Source organism: Hypanus sabinus, chromosome 14 (assembly GCF_030144855.1).
Source record: "Hypanus sabinus isolate sHypSab1 chromosome 14, sHypSab1.hap1, whole genome shotgun sequence".
NCBI lineage: Eukaryota > Metazoa > Chordata > Chondrichthyes > Myliobatiformes > Dasyatidae > Hypanus > Hypanus sabinus.
In genome coordinates this window covers 16,564,474-16,582,967 of record NC_082719.1, presented here as the reverse complement: position 1 = coordinate 16,582,967, position 18,494 = coordinate 16,564,474, and the positions used below count along the sequence as shown (strand labels likewise).

Here is an 18,494-nt window from a genome sequence, read left to right as displayed (position 1 = left end):
TGGAATCTCAGTATTTTGTTTCTAAAAACAAGCCGTTGCAAGTAAATAATACATATTAAATGCATTTGTGGATACAGGTAGACCCGGAGTTACAAACATCCGACTTACGAACAACTCATAACGGACCGAGGAAGGAGAACATTGTCCGCCATTTTAAGTCAGATCGTGACGCCGTCTGCCATTTTAAGTCATTTTGACTTTAAGTTTGAGTGTGTAACTTTGTAGTTGGCTTAAAATTTTCTTAGCTAGATTCACCCCGACCCCCCCCCCCCCCCCCCGTTCCGGTCAGCTGGTGGCGCAGTGAGATCAGCACCGGGCTCGAGAAGAGAGGTTCCCGAGTTCGATCCAGTGACAGACTGCTCCCGAGCAGGCCAGGTTGATGTTGAGCTCGCAACTCAACCTCGTTAAAAAACAACTGCCACCTCCAGTTTAAATTCCCACGTGGAATATTGAGGAGGATCAAATATCCAAACCGAGCACAACTTGTCCCATTTAACCTGCAGTGGACTTTTGGACCTGGGGAATTCAGTGCGGTGGTCCTTAGGACCCAGTGGACCTTGGGAGCCAGCAGAGCTTGAGACCCACTGCCCGTAGTGTTTCTGTTCCATTGACGGGAAGTGATTGCGATTGAAAATAAAATGGAAATAATAAAGCGTTTGGAAAGAGGTGAAATGTCATCGGTCATTGGAAAAGTGTTAGGCTACAGTCGGTCAACAATCAGAACAATTTTAAAGGATGAAGTGAGAATAATGGAGCATGTGAAAGGCCCTGCCCCGATGAAAGCTACAATTATTACTAAGCAACGAAGTGGTTTAATTATTGGAATACATACATTTCTTAAGTGTTTTATGTGCATAGAAAGGTAATATATATATTATATACTAAGACAAACGTTTGACTAACTGACACTAGGTAATAATATCTGATGTACTTGTTCTGACTTAAGTACAATTCTGACTTAAAGGCGGACTCAGGAACGGAACTCGCTCGTAACCTGGGGACTGCCTGTAATATGATTTCTTCTCTTGCTGAAATCTAAAGAATTCTTTTAAGTTATTAACAGTTATCACAGCCATGGCATAATAGGTGATGCTGCTGTGGTGTAATGCCAGATGCAATCCTGACCTTAGTTGCTGCCTGTGTGGAACTTGTGTGTTTAAGTGGCTGTTGGTGGGTATTCAAGAGAGAGTAGTTACAAGGATTATATGTCAAGAAATTGCCACGAAAGCTGGCAATGATCTCCTTCTGCGTCATTCTGAAATATGAGAGATGAGCAAGTATAAAAGCAGGTGTCATATTCTTTTTGTGGAATAAAACTTGTTTTATTGTTCTCTTATGCAGATTTAAAATAGTCCTTATGACCATGACAGCAGAAAACCTTGACATGATCAATGGCACCAATAAACTTGGTTCTGTGACACAGAATGAAGCAGCACTACTTGCCTTGATGGAACAAACAGGTTACACCATGATACAAGAAAATGGACAAAGAAAATTTGGTGGACCACCACCAGGTAAGAATAATATACAAATTTTCACCAAACCATGAGGGGTTCCCATTTTTTTCCTGCACAAAATTGGCAAAAAAAATGTCCTGTCTTCGATAAGATGAAAACTTCTCTGAATTTTTGCTGTACCATTTCAAGCATAATGCACAGCCTGAAAAGTTATGCTGGAATCATATCTGCTGGTTCTACGTAGCATAAATTCTTTTAAAATAGAAGTTATTACAATTATGCTTCTCTGCTTGAGGTAAATAAAAATCCATGCAGGTACTTATTGACCTGATTACTGTACCTCTCCACTTACTCCTTACCGCAGAATATTTTATTTAAATATGGTGCTGGTTACTCATAATTTTCTTCAAAGAAGGGTTTATATCATAGGTTGCTCAATATGTGGTTATGATATTGTAACTCAATCATGTGTTACGATACTGAAAAATCAAAAAAGTACAGATGATAAGAGTCTAAAATAAAAACAGAAAATGTTGTAAATACTTAGCAGGTGAGGCAACTTCTGTGGTAAAATGAATAATGCTTCAGTTTGAAATTCCTCTTTGGAACTGAGGAAAGCTGAAAGTTGTAGAAAGAGTCAGTGGGTAGTGAAATATAAAATCTTTGTTCATGTAGGGCCAAGTCTGTTATAGTCAGATGCATTGTCATGACAAACTTGTGGAATTACTGTTAATACTTGAAATGCTTCTTGTTCTGGTACTTTATTGTCAGCTAAGCATTGCAGAGGATGTGAAAGCTGGGTTCTGCCTGAACATAGAACAGTCCAGCACAGGAACAGACATTTTGATCCTCAATGTTAGGCTAAACTAATTAAATGGATAATTAAGTGCCTAACGAACTAATCACTTCTACCTGAGCAATCCCCGTATCCTTCTATTTTCTGCATATTATTGTGCCTATCTAGGAAGCTTTTAAACACCCCTATTGTACTTGCCTCCACGACCACCCCTTGTGGCATTTTCAAGGCACCCACCACACTTTCCTTTCAATTTAACCCCTCTCACCTTAAATGTATTAGAACATAGAACATAAACATCTTCAGCACATCACAGGCCTTTTCACCACAGTGTTGTGCTGACCATGTAATCTATTCCAAAAACTGCCTAGAATTTCCTTACCACATTGCCCTCTATTTTTCTAAGCTCCATGTACCTATGAGTCTCTTAAAAGGCCCTATTGCATCCACCTCCACCACCCTCACGAGCAGTGCATTCCACACACATACCATTCTCTGCATGAAAAACTTACCCCTAACATCCCTTCTTTATCTACTTCCAAACACTTTAAAAAATATGCCATTTCAGCCTTGGGAAAAAGCCTCTAGCTATCCACACAATTAATACCACTCATCATCTTATACGCATGTATCAAGTCACCTCTCATCCTCTGTCGCTCCAAGGAGTAAAGGTCAAGTTCACTCAACCTATTTTCATAAGGCACACTCTCCAATCCAGGCAACATCCCTGTAAGTCTCCTCTGCACCCTTTCTGTAGTACAGGTGGCCCCTGCTTTTTGAAAGTTCGATTTACGACAACTTGCTGTTACGGAAGACTTACGTTAGTATCTGTTTTCGCTAACCTAAGAGGATTTTCGCTTTTATGAAAAAAGACGCCCGCTTTATACGTGTGTTTACCCTGAGAAAGACTACAATGACCGTGAAGCCTTGTGTGGGCAGTTGTTTGCGCATGCGTGTACGTGCGTACGCATACGTGTACGTGCGGAGTTTTTTTCTCCAAATCGATCTTGGTTTGCTGCCTTCCCGAGTTTGTTAAGTGAAACTACACCGTACCTACAATATTTCTCCTTTATATAGGGTGTAAATTTATTATATCATTGCTGCTTTTACTATATGTTAGTGTTATTTTAGGTTTTATGTGTTATTTGCTTTGATTTGGTAGGTTTTTTTTTGGGGTCTGGGAACACTCAAAATGTTTTCCCATACAAATTGATGGTAATTGCTTCTTCGCTTTACGTCATTTCGGATTACAAACAGTTTCATAGGAACGCTCAACCTTCGGATTGCGGGGAAACCTGTATCCACATTCTTCTTGTAGTGAGGTGACCAGAACTGAACACCGTACACCAGGTGTGGTCTGACCAAGGTCTTGTATAATTGTAACATTACCTGTGTAATATATAACATTGTAACGTATGTTTTGTTGCATTCTTAAAAAAATTCAATCAGACTTGTAATGCACTATCCCTAATCAGATTATGTCTTTCCAAATGCTCATAAATCCTGCCTCTCAGGATCTACTCCCAACAAATTGCCCACCATTGACATAAGACTCATTGGTCTATAATTTCCTGGGTTATCCCTACTCCCTTTCTTGAACAAGGGAACAACATTTGCAACCTTCCAATCTTTCGGTACTTCTCCTGTCCCTATTGATGATGCAAAGATCATCGCCAGAGGCTCAGCAATCTTGTCCCATGGTTCCTACGATAGCTTGGGGTATATCTCATCCTGTTCCAGTGACTTATCTAACTTAGTGCTTTTCAAATACTACAGCACATCCTCGTTCATAATGTCTATATGCTCAAGTGTTTCAGTCTGCTGTAAGTCATCCCCACAGTTACCAAAGTCCTGGTGAATACTGAAGCAAAGTATTCATTAAGTACCTCCACTAAATCCTCCGACTCCATGCACATTTTTCCACTTTCACAACTGATTGGTCCTATTCTCTTGCTCTTCACATACTTGTAGAATGCCTTGGGGTTTTCCTTAATCCTGCTCGCCAAGGCCTTCTCATGGCCCCTTATAGCTCTGCTAACTTCATTTTAAGCTCCTTCCTGGTAACTCTGTAATTTTGTCGAGCTCTATCAGTACCTAGTTTCTTGAACCTTTCGTAAGCTTTTCTTCTTAACTAGATTTCTACATCCTTTGTACCACCATGGTTCTTCTTCCTTACCACTTTCCCTACCTCAATGGAACATACCTATATAGAATGTCATGCAAATGTTCCCTGAACTTTTGCCACATTTCTGTCATGTATTTCCCTGTGAACATCTCTCCCAATGTATGCTCCCAAGTTCATGCCTAATAGCATTGTATTTCCCCCTACCCCAATTAAATATTTTCCAAAATTGTCTGCTCCTATCCCTTTCCAGTGCTATGGTAAAGGAGATAGAGTTGTAGCCATGACCTCCAAAATGCTCTCCCACCAAGAGATCTGGCACCTGACTTGGTTCATTTCCCAATACCAGATCATGTACAGCCTTTCCTCTTGCAGGCTTAACTACATATTGCACAGGATACCTTCCTGAACACACCTAACAAGCTCCACCCCATCTAAACCCTTTGCTTTAAGGAGATACCAGTCAGTATTAGAAAAGTTAAAATCACCCAGCACAACAACCCTATTATTACATTGTTCCAGAATCTGCCTCCCTATCTGTTCCTCAATATATCTGTTACTGTTGGGAGGGGACTATAAAAAAAATTCAGTAGAGTTATTGCCCCCTTCCTGTTTCTGACTTCCACCCACACTGACTCAGTAGATACTCCCTCCATGACTTCCTCTCTTTCTGCAGCTGTGACACTATTAGCAATGCCACACCCCACCTCTTTTGTATTAGACATTTTAGCCATGAGAAAAAAGATGCTAGCTGTCTACTCTATGTATGCCTCTCAAATGTTACAAACTTCTCTTGGGTCTCCCTTCAGCCTCCAGAGAGAACGCTCCAAGTTTGTTAAGTTTCTCCTCATTTTACATGCCCTCTAATCCATGCAACATGGTAAACCTTTTCTGCACCCACACCAAAGCCTCCACATTTTTTCTATAAAGGAGTGATCAAAAGTGAGTGTCATGCTACAGAGGTGGTCTAATAAAGCAGCAAGTTATCTTTCTGGCTCTTGAACACAATGACTTGAATAATAAAGTCAAGCTGGCCAGGCGCCTCCTTTATCAGCCTATCAACTTGTGCAGCTACTTTCTGGGAACTGTGGACTGGTAACCCAAAACCACTTCATAAATCAACACTGTTAAGGGATTTGCCATTGACATTTAACCTCCCAAAGAGCAATACTTCACACGATCAGATTAAACGAGCAGGTGCCATTTCTCCACCTTTATCTGTAACTGATCTATGTCCCACTGTATCATTTAGCAATCTTCTACACTATCCACCACACCAGCAATTTTTGCATCATATATGAACTTATTAACGCCCCACCCAAATAATTTATATTTATCTATCTAACAGAGATCACATTATGGATCCCTTTGGAACACCACCACAGACTTCCAATCAGAGTAAGTCACATTGACCACTACCCACTGTCTTCCATAGGCAAGTAATTCTGAACTCAAGTGACCAAGGATCCTGTGCATCTTAATCTTCTGAATAAGCTCACCACGGGAGAGTTTTCCTTGCTAAAATCCACATAGACAAAATCCACAGCTGAACCCTCATCAATCACTTTTGTAATTTCTTCAAAAAAACTCAATCAGTGTGTGGTTCAAAGATGCTGCCGGTTGCACATATTCATATGGAAATTTTAAAAGTGGCTTCCATGTATACAATCCACAATACTGGAGATCACTGCAAGCACATGTTTGAGCATTAGTGCATCAGATGAATGTGAATATGAAGACTTTGAAATATCTCCCCACTTATTTTTCTTCTGTATTGATTTTTTCTCAGCATTAAATTACTTCATACACAAAAAATATAATTTGTTTCGCTGCAACCTACAACAATAAGAACACTAAACAAAAATACTTAAAAGTACCATACATTAGTCAGCTTGCATCTGCCGGAACTGAAATTGGTTACAGGTGTCCCCCATTTTTTGAACGTTAGCTTTACAACACCTCGCTGTTACGAAAGACCTACATTAGTTACCTGTTTTCACTAACAGAAGGTGTTTTCACTGTTAGGAAAAAAGGCAGTATGCAAAAAAAGGCAGCGCGCATGCCAAGCAGCCGAGCTCCCCTCCCAGAACTGCATTCTAGCTGGCATTGTTTAAACACATGCCCGTGAGCATCTGTGCTTTATCTCGATTTATTTTGTGCATCTGTTAGCAAGCTGAGTTCTAAGGTATCGGAAAAGCCTAAAAGAGCACATAAGGGTATTACAGTTAGTGTAAAATTAGACATAATAAAGCATTTTGATCGTGGTGAACGAAGTAAGGATAGAGTGAGTTTGGCTAAGGGTTTGTGGAAGTTGATGAAGATGATGTTGAAGAGGTTTTGGCATCCCATGGCCAAGAACTGATAGGTGAAGAACTGATGAAGAGGAAAGGATTACAATTGAAACCAAACACAGTAGTGAACGGCCGGAAAGTGAAGTCGTCCAGGAACTGAACGTGAAGCAATTGCATGAGATTTTCACTGCGATTGACAACACTGAAATGATTGCAGCAAAGTATGACTTTAATTTTGAAAGGGTACATAGGTTTAAGGCAGGATGGTTTGAGTGCTTACAAAGAACTGTATGATAGAAAAATGCATGAGGCTAAGCAGTCAAGCGTACTGTCATTTTTCAAGCCTTCCACATCAGCCACAGCAGATGACGAAACTCGACTTTCGACATCGAGGCAGGCAGACATAGAAGAAGGTGACCTGCCTGCCCTGATGGAAACAGATGACGATGAGATGACACCCCAGTCTCCTCTACCTCCCACCACCCCAACCTCCGACGACTCAGCCTAACACACCATCTTCAGTGTCCTCACTGTCTTCCCAATTCTGGTAAGTGAAACTACACTGGACGTACATTATTTCTACTTTATATAGGCTGTGTATTTTTATGTGTTATTTGGTATGATTTGGCAGCTTCATAGCTTAAAGGTTACTGGAAAGAGTGCTTCTGCCGAGAGCGCTTGCGCCGTGTGCTTCTGCCGAGTGTTTTTGCCAAGAGCACTTGCGCCAAGTCTTTCTGCCGAGAGCGCTTGCATGAGATTTTCACTACGGTGGACAGTGCTGCAATAATTGCAAAAAAATATTCCTACTTTATATAGGCTGTGTATTTATAGGAAGCTAAGAATAATTGAGGTGCCTATGGAGTATAAGAAATGCAAGAGAACACTTAAGAAAGAAATCAGGAGAGCTAAAGAAAGGCATGAACTTAGTGTAGCAGACAAGGTGAAGGAGAATCTTTAGGGATTCTACAGATATGTTAAGAGCAAAAGGATTGCAAGGGACAAAATTAGGCCTATTTAAGATCAGAATGGTAATCCATGTGTGGAGCCAAAACAGATGAGAGAAATCTTAAATACTTTATTTGCATCTGTATTTACTCAGGAGATGGACGCAGAGTCTATAAAGGTGAGGCAAACTGGCATCAACTTTATGGACTCTGTATTGATTATAGAGGAGGCGGCAAATCAGGGTGGATAAATCCCCAGTGCCTGACAATGTGTTCCCTTGGAAACTACAGGAAACTACAAGTGCAGAAATTGCCAGAAATTATACACCAGTGAATTGGACATCAGTTGTGGGAAAGTTGTTGAAAGGTATTCCAAAGGTCTGGAGATACAAGTATTTGGATAGATGTGGACTGACTAAGGATAGTCATCGTGCCTTTGTATGTGTCAGGTCATGTCTAACCAATCTTAGAGTTTTTAAAAGACGTTTCCAGGGAAGTCAGAGTCAGAATCAGGTTTATTATCACTGGCATGTGACATGAAATTTATTAACTTAACAGCAGCACTTCAATGCAATACATAAATAAACAAGTAAATCAATTACGTATATTGAATAGGTTAACAAAAATGTGCTATGTGTGGAGCCAAAATTGTTCCTGAATCACAGAGTGTGTGCGTTCAGGCTTCTGTACCTCCTACCTGATGGTAACAGTGAAAAAAGGGCATGCCCTGGGTGCTGGAGGTCCTTAACAATGGAGACTGCCTTTCTGAGACACTGCTCCCTAAAGATGTCCTGGGTACTTTGTAGACTGGTACCCAAGATGGAGCTGACTGGATTTACAACCTTCTGCAGCTTCTTATGGTCCTGTTTAGTAGCCCTTCCATACCAGACAGTGATGCAGTCTGTCAGAATGCTCTCCGTGCTCCAACTATAGAAGTTTTTGAGTGTATTTATTGACATGCTGACATGCCAAATCTCTTCAAACTCCTAACACCCTGACACCCAAGAACTTGAAACTGCTCATAGAATCCTTCTATGAGAATTGATATGTGTTCCTTCATCTTACCCTTCCTGAAGTCCACAATCTCTTTAGTCTTACTGACGTTGAGTGCCAGGTTGTTGCTGCGGCACCTCTCCACTAGTTGGCATATCTCACTCCTGTACGCCCCCTCGTCACCACCTGAGATCCTACCAACAATGGTTGTATTGTCAGCAAATTTATAGATGATATTTGATGATATTTGAGCTATGCTTAGCCACACAGTCATGGGTATATAGAGAGTAGAACAGTGGGTTAAGCACAAACCCCTGAGGTGCATCAGTGCTGATCGTCAGTGAGGAGGATATGTTATTACCAATTGCACAGATTCAGGTCTTCCAGTTAGCAAGTCAAGGATCCAATTGTAGAGGCAGCTACAGAGGCCCAGGTTCTGCAACTTCTCAATCAGGATTGAGTGAACGATGGTATTAAATGCTGAGCTATAGTCGATGAACAACATGTGTAGCCATGAGGAGAGTCATTGATATTACATCTGCCATTGACCTTTTATGGCGATAGGCAAATTACAATGAGTCCAGGTCCTTACTGAGGCAGGAGTTCAGTCTATTCATGACTAACCTCTCAAAGCATTTCATCACTGTTGATGTGAGTGCTGCCGGGCGATAGTCATTAAGGCAGCCCATATTATTCTCCTTAGGCACTGGTATCATTGTTGCCTTTTTGAAGCAAGTGGGAACTTCTGCCCATAGCAGTGAGAGGTTGAAAATGTCCTTGAATAGTTCCGCTAGTTGGTTGGTACAGGTTTTAAGAGTCTTACCAGGTATTCCATTGGGACTTTCGGGTTCACCCTCTTTAAAGACAGCCTAACATCAGCTTCTGAGATGGCAGTCATAGAGTAGCAGGGATCTTCATAGCTGTAGTTATGTTCTCCCTTTCAAAGTGTGCGTAAAAGGCATTGAGGTCATCTGGTAGTGAAGCATTGCTGTCATTCATGCTATTGGGTTTCACTTTGCAGGAAGTAATGTCTTGCAGACCTTGCCAGAGTTTGAAATTGTCTCTTCACCCTTGAAATAGCCCTCCACAAATCATACCTGGTTTTCTGCTGCAAGCCTGGGTCATCAGACTTGAATGTCACAGATCTAGCCTTCAGCAGACGACATACCCCCTGGTTCATCCACTGCTTTTAGTTTGGGAGTGTATAGTAAGTCTTTGTGGGCACACACTCATCCACGCAGGTTTTAATGAAGTTGGTAACAACTGCAGTATACTCATCCGGGTTCGAAGATGAATCTCTGAATACTCTCCACTCCACCAATTCAAAGCAGTCCTGTTGGCACTCCTGTGCTTCCCTTGTCCATACCTTCTTGGTCCTCACTGCTGGTGCTGAAGTCTTCAGTCTCTGCCTGTACTCAGGGTGTAGAAGTACAGCTAGGTGATCAGACTTCCTGAAGTGAGGAAAGTAGATTAAGGCAAGGCACTTGACAAGGTTCCACATGGGAGGTTGATCAAGAAGGTTCAAGTGCTTGGCATTCAAGGTGAGGTAGTAAATTTGTTTGGATATTGGCTTTGAGAGCGAAGCTAGAGGATGGTAGTAGGTGGTTACTTCTCTGACTGGAAGTCTGTGAATGGTGTTGTGCTACAGGGATCAGTGCTGGGTGCATTGTTGTTTGTCATCTATATCAGTGATCTGGATGATAATGTGGTTAACTGGATCAGCAATTTTACAGATGACACCAAGATTATGGGTGTAGTGAGGAATGAGGAAATCTATCATCGCTTGTAGAGGGATCTGCATTAGCTGGAAAAATGGGCTGAAAATGGCAGATGGAATTGAATGCAGACAAGTGCAAGGTGTTGCACTTCAGTAGGATCAGTAACTAATATGTCTTACAGTTAGAATGCTGTCCATGGTACATCTGCAGTAATTTGCAAGTATCTTTGGTGTCATACCATTTTTTTCCTCAAACTCCAAGTGTTTTTAATGAGGAAATGAAACTATCTAGGCGACTTGAACATTTGAAGAGAATACACTCTGATAAAGCAAACTTGACTTATTTTCAGTGACTCTGAAAACATTCAGAAATGCAAAACACTTCGAAACATATTTTCCAGCACTTCACAACAAAGCAGTGATGGTTTGTATGCTTCATATATTTCATTGCTCATTATTAAAGTGGAGGAAGGCCGATTTCATTAACATAAAGATAACTATAAACCATATTTGTCACATATACAACGAAACATACAATGAATTGTGTTCTTTGCATCAAATCAAATAATCAAGGAATGTGCTGACCATCACGAGTCAACCATGCTTCTAGTGGCAGCACTGCATGCCCACAACTCACTGACCCTAACCATATTTCTTGGGAATGTGGGAGGAAAGCATAAGAAGAAACCTATGTGGACATGGGCAAAATGTAAAAACTCCTTACAGGAACAGTGGGAATTGAGCTTCGATTGGTAATCTCTAAAGCAATGCCCTAACTGCTACACTAACCACGCTGCCCATAATATAAGAAAGAATCTGCCAGAAACATATTGCAGATATGTCTACAGCTGAACAGTGAGAAGCATAGCAATATTCTTAAATTGATTACTGAATTAAGCATTCAAGTCTTCAAAATTACTACAGTTTCAAATAGTGTATTAAAGTGTCTCAGGCAGTTTTATTTTGAGAGCCATCTGACTTCTGTATGCAACAGCAAGTGTTCAACCTGTTCATTATTCTCAATGTAAAGCTCTTAAAGTTTTCAATAATTGAGAGCATGAGAATTAATGTCATCTACTGCTGTGAAAATAGTGGTTAATGATTTGTGCAGCCAATCATAGAGTCATAGAAAACTACAGCACAGAAACAGGCCCTTTGGCCAATCTCGTCTGTGCTGAGTCTTTCAAACTAAATGGCAAAATCACAGTTATATTTTTGCAACAAGCAGTTGTCTATGAATTACACAGTGTATGTTAAATATGTTAGGTACAGCTTTTTTTCAAGAAAGTAATAACCCGACTGTGGCATCCTGTCATTGATTGTGCCCCATCTATTGCACAAGTGAAAATGTTGGTGAGCGGATGTCCTCCTCTTTGAAAAATTGCTCAGTAACCTGAAGTATTTACTCCTCTTCGTATCTGTTTCTAGTCCCCATGCAAGTAACAATACTTGATCCATGCTGATGAAGTGAACATAACCTGCAAAGTTGATTCATCCAACTGCAGAGCAAATTTTGTTGTCCTAAGTATATTGCACAGTATGGCTTACATGTTCTCAAATATTTCAACTATTTGTCTTTGAACTGAATTGTAGCTAAGTCAAATAGCTTTAATTATTTGGTTTGGTGGCTTGGGCAGAACATCCCTTATTGCCGGCAGAATCAGTTTGAGTCATAGAGGAGTGTAGCATAGAAGCTGGCCCATTGGCCCATCTAGTCCATGCCAAAACAATTTAAACTGCCTACTCCCATTGACCTGCATCAGGACCATAGCAGTCTATACCCCTACTATCCATATACATCTCCAGACTTCTATTAAGCATCGACATCGAGCTTACATGCACCACTTTCCACATTCTCCGACCCAATGAGTGAAGAAGTTTTCCCTTATGTTCCCCTTAAACTTTTCACCTTTAACCCATGACATCTGGTTGTAGTCCCACTCAACCACAGTGGAAAAACCCTGCTTGTATTTACCCTATCTCTACGTCACATAATTTTGTATACCTTTATCCAATCTCCTTTCATTCTTCTATGTTCTAGGGAAAACAGTCCTAACCTATTTAATCTTTCTTCATAACTCAGGTCCTCTAGACCAAGCAACATCCTTGTAAACTTTTATTGTACCCTTTCAACCTTATTTACATCTTTCCTGTTGCTAGGTGACCAAAACGACACACAATACTTCATATTAGGCCTCACCAATATCATATACAACTTCAACTTAACTTCCCATCTCCTCTACTCAGCACTTTGATTTATGAAGACTAATGTGCCAAAAGCTTTCTTTACGAGCCTGTCTACCTGTGGAACCACTTTCAATGAATTAAGGACCTGTATTCCTAGATCCCTTTGTTCTACCACACTCCTTGGTGCCCTGCTGTTTAAGTCACAGTTTCTACTGCACACTTTGCACTTGTGTGCAGTAAATTTCATCTCCCATCTTTCAGCCATTTTTTTCCAGCTGATGCAAATCGCACTTCCTCGCTGTTTACTGCACCCCCAATCTTTGAGTCATCTGCAAATTTGCTGATCCAGTTAACCACATTATCATTCAGATTGTTCATATAGTCATCTGACTAACAACAATGCACCCAGCATCAATCCCTATGGCACTCCACTATTCACAGGCTTCCGGTCAGAGAAACAACCATACTTGGTATCTGGCTTCACCCGCAAAGCCAATGTCTAATCCAATTTATCTACTCCTCTTGAATACCAAGGGAATAAACCTTCTTGACCATCCTCCCATTGGGGACTTGTCATATGCCTTGCTAAAGTCCATGTTGACAACATGCAGTGCCTTGCCTTTATTCACTTTCCTCATAACTTCCTTGAAAAACTCTTATAACCATATAACAACTACAGCACAGAAACAGGCCTTCTCAGCCCTTCGAGTCCATGCCGAACTTAGGATTGGTTAAATGTGACCTATGATATACGAAGTCATCATGACTATCCTTAATCAGACCATGTCTCTCCAAGTGCTTGTATATCAATCCCTTAGAATACTAATAACTTTCCCACAACTCATGTCAAACTCACCAGCCTATAATTTCCTGATTTATATTCAGAGCCTTTCTTAAACATAATGTTACATTATGTTGAATGATTTCAATATGCAGGTAGATTGAGGAAGTCAGGTTGGTGCTGGATTTTGAGGGGGGGTGATTTCGAGAATGTTGATGAAATGGCTTTTTAAAGTAGCTCGTAGTTGAGCCCACTAGAGGATTAGGGTATCAGCTACTTCTGGATTGGGTGTCATGCAATGATCCGGACTTGATCAGAGAGTTTATGGTAAAAGAACCCGGGGCAGTGGATCATAATATGATCAAATTCACCCTGAATTTTGAGAAGGAGAAGCTAAGCACAAGGTTGTGATTGTGGGAGATTTTAATTTTCCACACATAGACTGGGAAGCCCATTCTGTAAAAGGGCTGGATGGTTTGGAGTTCGTAAAATGTGTGCAGGATAGTTTTTTACAGCAATACATTGAGGTACCAACTAGAGAAGTGTTGGCTCTCCTGTTAGGTCAGGTGACAGAGGTATGTGTTGGGGAGCACTTTGGGTCCAGTGATCACAAGGCCATTAGTTTCAATACAATTATGGAGAAGGATAGGTCTGGACCCAGGGTTGAGATTTTTGATTAGAGAAAAGCTATCTTTGAGGTGATGTGAAAGGATTTAGAAGGAATGGATTGGGACAATTCGTTTTATGGGAAGGATGTAATAGAGAAATGGAGGTCATTTAAAGGTGAAATTTTGAGGGTACAGAATCTTTATGTTCCTGTTAGGTTGAAAGGAAAGGTTAAAAGTTTGAGAGAGCCATGGTTTTCAAGAGATATTGGAAACTTGGTTCAGAAAAAGAGAGAGTTCTATAATAAATATAGGCAGCATGGAGTAAATGAGGTGCTCGAGGAATATAAAGAATGTAAAAAGAATCTTAAGAAAGAAATTAGAAAAGCTAAAAGAAGATATGAGGTTGCTTTGGCAAGTAAGGTGAAAATAAATCCAAAGGGTTTCTACAGTTATATTAATAGCAAAAGGATAGTGAGGCATAAAATTGGTCCCTTAGAGAATCAGAGTGGACAGCTATGTGTGGAGCCAAAAGAGATGGGAGAGATTTTGAACAATTTCTTTGCTTCGGTATTCACTAAAGAGAAGGATATTGAATTGTGTAAGGTAAGGGAAACAAGTAGGGTGGTTATGGAAACTATGATGATTAAAGAAGAGGAAGTACTGGCGCTTTTAAAGAATATAAAAGTGGATAAGTCTCCCGTTCCTGACAGGATATTCCATAGGACCTTGAAGGAAGTTAGTGTAGAAATAGCAGGGGCTCTGACAGAAATATTTCAAATGTCATTAGAAATGGGGATGGTGCTGGAGGATTGGCATATTGCTCATTTTGTTCCATTATTCCAGAGGAAGTAGGTAGAGTATCTGATTCCGCTCAACATGTGATAGCCTTTTCAACTTTACTGGCTAGGAGAGCTATCATGTTATACTGGAAAGAATCTAATCCACCTGATATTTTCTATTGGCTCTCCTCCGTTATGTCATGTCAGGCCTTTGACAAGGTTCCACACAGAAGGTTAGTTAGAAAAGTTCAATCGTTAGGTATTAATATTGAAGTAGTAAAATGTGGCTGGATGGGAGATGCTAGAGAGTAGTGGTGGATAACTGTTTCTCAGGTTGGAGGCCAGTGACTAGTGGTGTGCCTCAGGGATCTCTACTGGGTCCAGTGTTGTTTGTCATATACGTTAATGATCTGGATGATGGGGTGGTAAATTGGATTAGTAAGTATGCAGATGATACTAAGATAGGTGGTGTTGTGGATAATGAAGTAGGTTTTCAAAGCTTGCAGAGATATTTAGGCCAGTTAGAAGAGTCGGTTGAAAGATGGCAGATGGAGTTTAATGCTGATAAGTGTGAGGTGCTACAGTTTGGTAGAACTAATCAAAGTAGGACATACATGGTGAATGGTAGGGCATTGAGGAACGCAGTAGAACAGAATTATTTAGGAATAATGGTGCATAGTTCCCTGAAGGTGGAATCTCATGTAGATAGGGTGGTGAAGTATGCTGGCCTTTATGAATCAAAGCATTGAGTGTGGGAGTTGGAATGTAATGTTAAAATTGTACAAGGCATTGGTGAGGCCAAATTTGGAGTATTGTGTACAGTTCTGGTCACCAAATTATAGGAAAGATGTCAACAAAATAGAGAGAGTACAGAGGAGATTTTCTAGAATGTTACCAGGGTTTCAGCACCTAAGGTACAAAGAAAGGTTGAACAAGTTAGGTCTTTATTGTTTGGAGCATAGAAGGTTGAGGGGGGACTTGATAGAGGTATTTAAAATTATGAGGTGGATAGATAAGAGTTGATGTGGATAGGCTATTCCCATTGAGAGTAGGGGAGATTTAAACAAGAGGACATGAGTTGAGAGTTTAAGGGACAAAAGTTTAGGGTAACATGAGGGGGAACTTCTTTACTCAGAGAGAGGTAGCTGTACGGAACGAGCTTCCAGTAGAAGTGATAGAGGCAGGTTCGATATTGTCATTAAAAGAAAATGGATAGGTATATGGACAGGAAAGGAATGGAGGGTTATGGTCTGAGTGCAGGTCAGTGGGACTAGGTGAGAGTAAGCGTTCGGCATGGACTAGAAGGGCCGAGATGGCCTGTGTCTGTGCTGTAATTGTTATATGGTTATATATGGTTAAGATCAGATATATCATTATTACAGTGGAGTAAAGGAATTACAGAGGCATGAGAAAAGAGTTGGTCAGAATTGACTGGAAAAGGACAATGGCAACAATAAAGGCAGAGCCGTAATGACTGGAATTTCTGGGAGCAATTCAGAAGGCACAGGATATGCACATCCCAAAAGGAAGAAGGGCAAGATGACATAACTGTGGCGAACGAGGTCAAAGCCAACATAAAAGCCAAAGATAGGGTATAAAATAGAGCAAAAATTAATGGATAATTAGAGGATTGGGAAGCTTTCAAATAGCAATAGAAGACTACTAAAAAATAAGCGAACCAGTAATGTTAAAGGGGATACCAAAAGTTTCTTTAGATATTAAAGTGTAAATGAGAGGCGAGAATGGTATAACGGACTACAGGAAAATGAAGCTGGAGAGGTAAAAATGGGGACAAGGAAATGGCGGATGAACTGAATACGTATTTTGCATCAGTCTTCGTGGAAGACATTAGCAGTATTGGGGAAGTTCCAGGTGTTAAGGATCATGAAGTGTGTCAAGTTACCATTACTAGGAAGAAGGTTCTTGGAAAACTGAAAGGTCTGAAGTTAGTTAAGTCACCTGGGCCAGATGGTGTACCCATAGAAGAAGTGGCAGAAGAGATCGTGGAAGCATTAGTAATGATCTTTCAAGAATTATTAGATTTTGAAATGGTTCTGGAAGACTGGAATATTGAAAATGTCACTCCTTAAGGGGCAGGACGAAAAGACATTATAAGCCAGTTAGTCTAACCTCAATGGTTGGGAAGATGCTGAAATAGGTTATAAAGGATGTGGTTACAGGGTACTTAGAGGCACATGATAAAATAGGCCGTAGTCTGCATGGTTTCCTCGGGAAAATCTTGCCTGACAAATCTGTTGGAATTCTATGAAGAAATAACAAACAGGATAGGCAAAGGAGAATCGGCTGACACTGTGTGCTTGGATTTTCAGAGGATTTTTGACAAGCTGCCATACACGAGGCTGCTTAACAAGCTGTGAGACCATGGTATTATAGGAACGATTCTAGCCTGGATAAAGCATTGGCTGTCTGGCAAGAGACAAAGAGTGGAAGTAAAGGGGACATCTTCTTGTTGGCTGCCATGTCTAGTGGTATTCCACAGGAGTCTGTGTTGGAACCAATTCTTTTTACATTATATATTAATGATTTGGATGATGGAATTTATGGCCTTGTTGCAAAGATTGCACATGATACGACGTTAGGTGGAGGGTCAGATAGTTTTGAGGAATTCAAGAGGCAAGAGAAAGACAGACCAGGGAAACTTCTTTTACCCATGTTAGGGGGAGAAAGAGAGCCTGTGGTAGTCTGTGGGTATTGCAAGTCTGTGCCTTTATTGATGCTTTGCTGCACACTTGAGTGCTTGGGGAGGGCACCGATGCTTTTTTTTGCTGATGGGGGAGAGTGGTTGTTGCCTTGCTGTTGCTTGTGCATGGGAGGGGGAAGCTGGGGTGGGGGCTTTGAGGTTTTAATGTTTAACTCATTCGTTCTTTTGGGCATTCCTCTGTTTTCATGGATGTTTGTGAAGAAACAGATTTTCAAGATGTATATTGTATACATTTATCTGACATTAAATGTACCTATTGAAATCTATTGAAACAGATTAGGAGAATGGCAAAGAAGTGGCAGATGGAATACAATTGTAATGGGAAGTGTATGGTCATGCACTTTGATAGAAGAAATGAAAGGGTTGACTATTTTTTAAATAGAGAGAAAATATAAAAATGGAGGTGCAAAGGGACTTGGGAGTCCTTGTGCAGGATTCCCTAAAGGTTAATTTGCAGGTTTAGTCTTTGGTGAGGAAGAAGGCAGGAGATTGGTGCTGAGAGGAAAAATGGATCAGCCATGGTAAAATGGTGGAGCAAACTCAATGGGCCAAATGGCCTATTTCTGCTCCTATACCTTATGGTTTTATCTATGGTCTTAAACAGCAGAATAACATTGGCTAACCTTCAGTCCACTGGTCTCTCTCCTGTCACTAACATCTCTGCTAGGGCCGTGGCAATTTCTGATTTTCTTCCAGAGGATCAGTTTTGTCCCTTGCAATCCCTTTGCTGTTAACAGATCTGTAGAAATCCCTTCGGATTCTCCTTCACTTTGTTTGAAAGGACAACCTCATGACTCCTTTTAGCGCTCCTGATTTCTTAAATGTTTATTTGCATTTCTTTTGACTCCTTAAGCACCTCATTTGTTCTTACATGCCTATACTTGTTATGTACTTGCTTTTTTTCTTAATCACTGCTTCAATAGCTCTTGAATTTCAAGGTTCCCTTCACTTATAATTTTTACCGTTTATTCTGACAGGCACATTTAAGCTTTGTATTCTCAAAATTTCACTTTTGAATGCCTCCCACTTACCATGTACACATTTCCAGAAAACAGACTGTCCCTATCCACACTTGCCATATTATCATCCCATGGACC

General features: G+C 40.6%; 1 protein-coding gene across 1 annotated transcript in view; it reads left to right on the top strand.

The window, feature by feature from the left end:
* Positions 1-1,363: 1,363 nt before the first annotated feature.
* rbm46 (RNA binding motif protein 46) overlaps positions 1,364-18,494 on the top strand; it is a 79,836-nt gene continuing 62,705 nt past the window's right edge. Inside the window, exon 1 of the mRNA XM_059988517.1 lies at positions 1,364-1,514. Within this exon, the coding sequence (XP_059844500.1) occupies positions 1,364-1,514 (151 nt within the window). The remainder of the gene's footprint in view (positions 1,515-18,494) is intronic.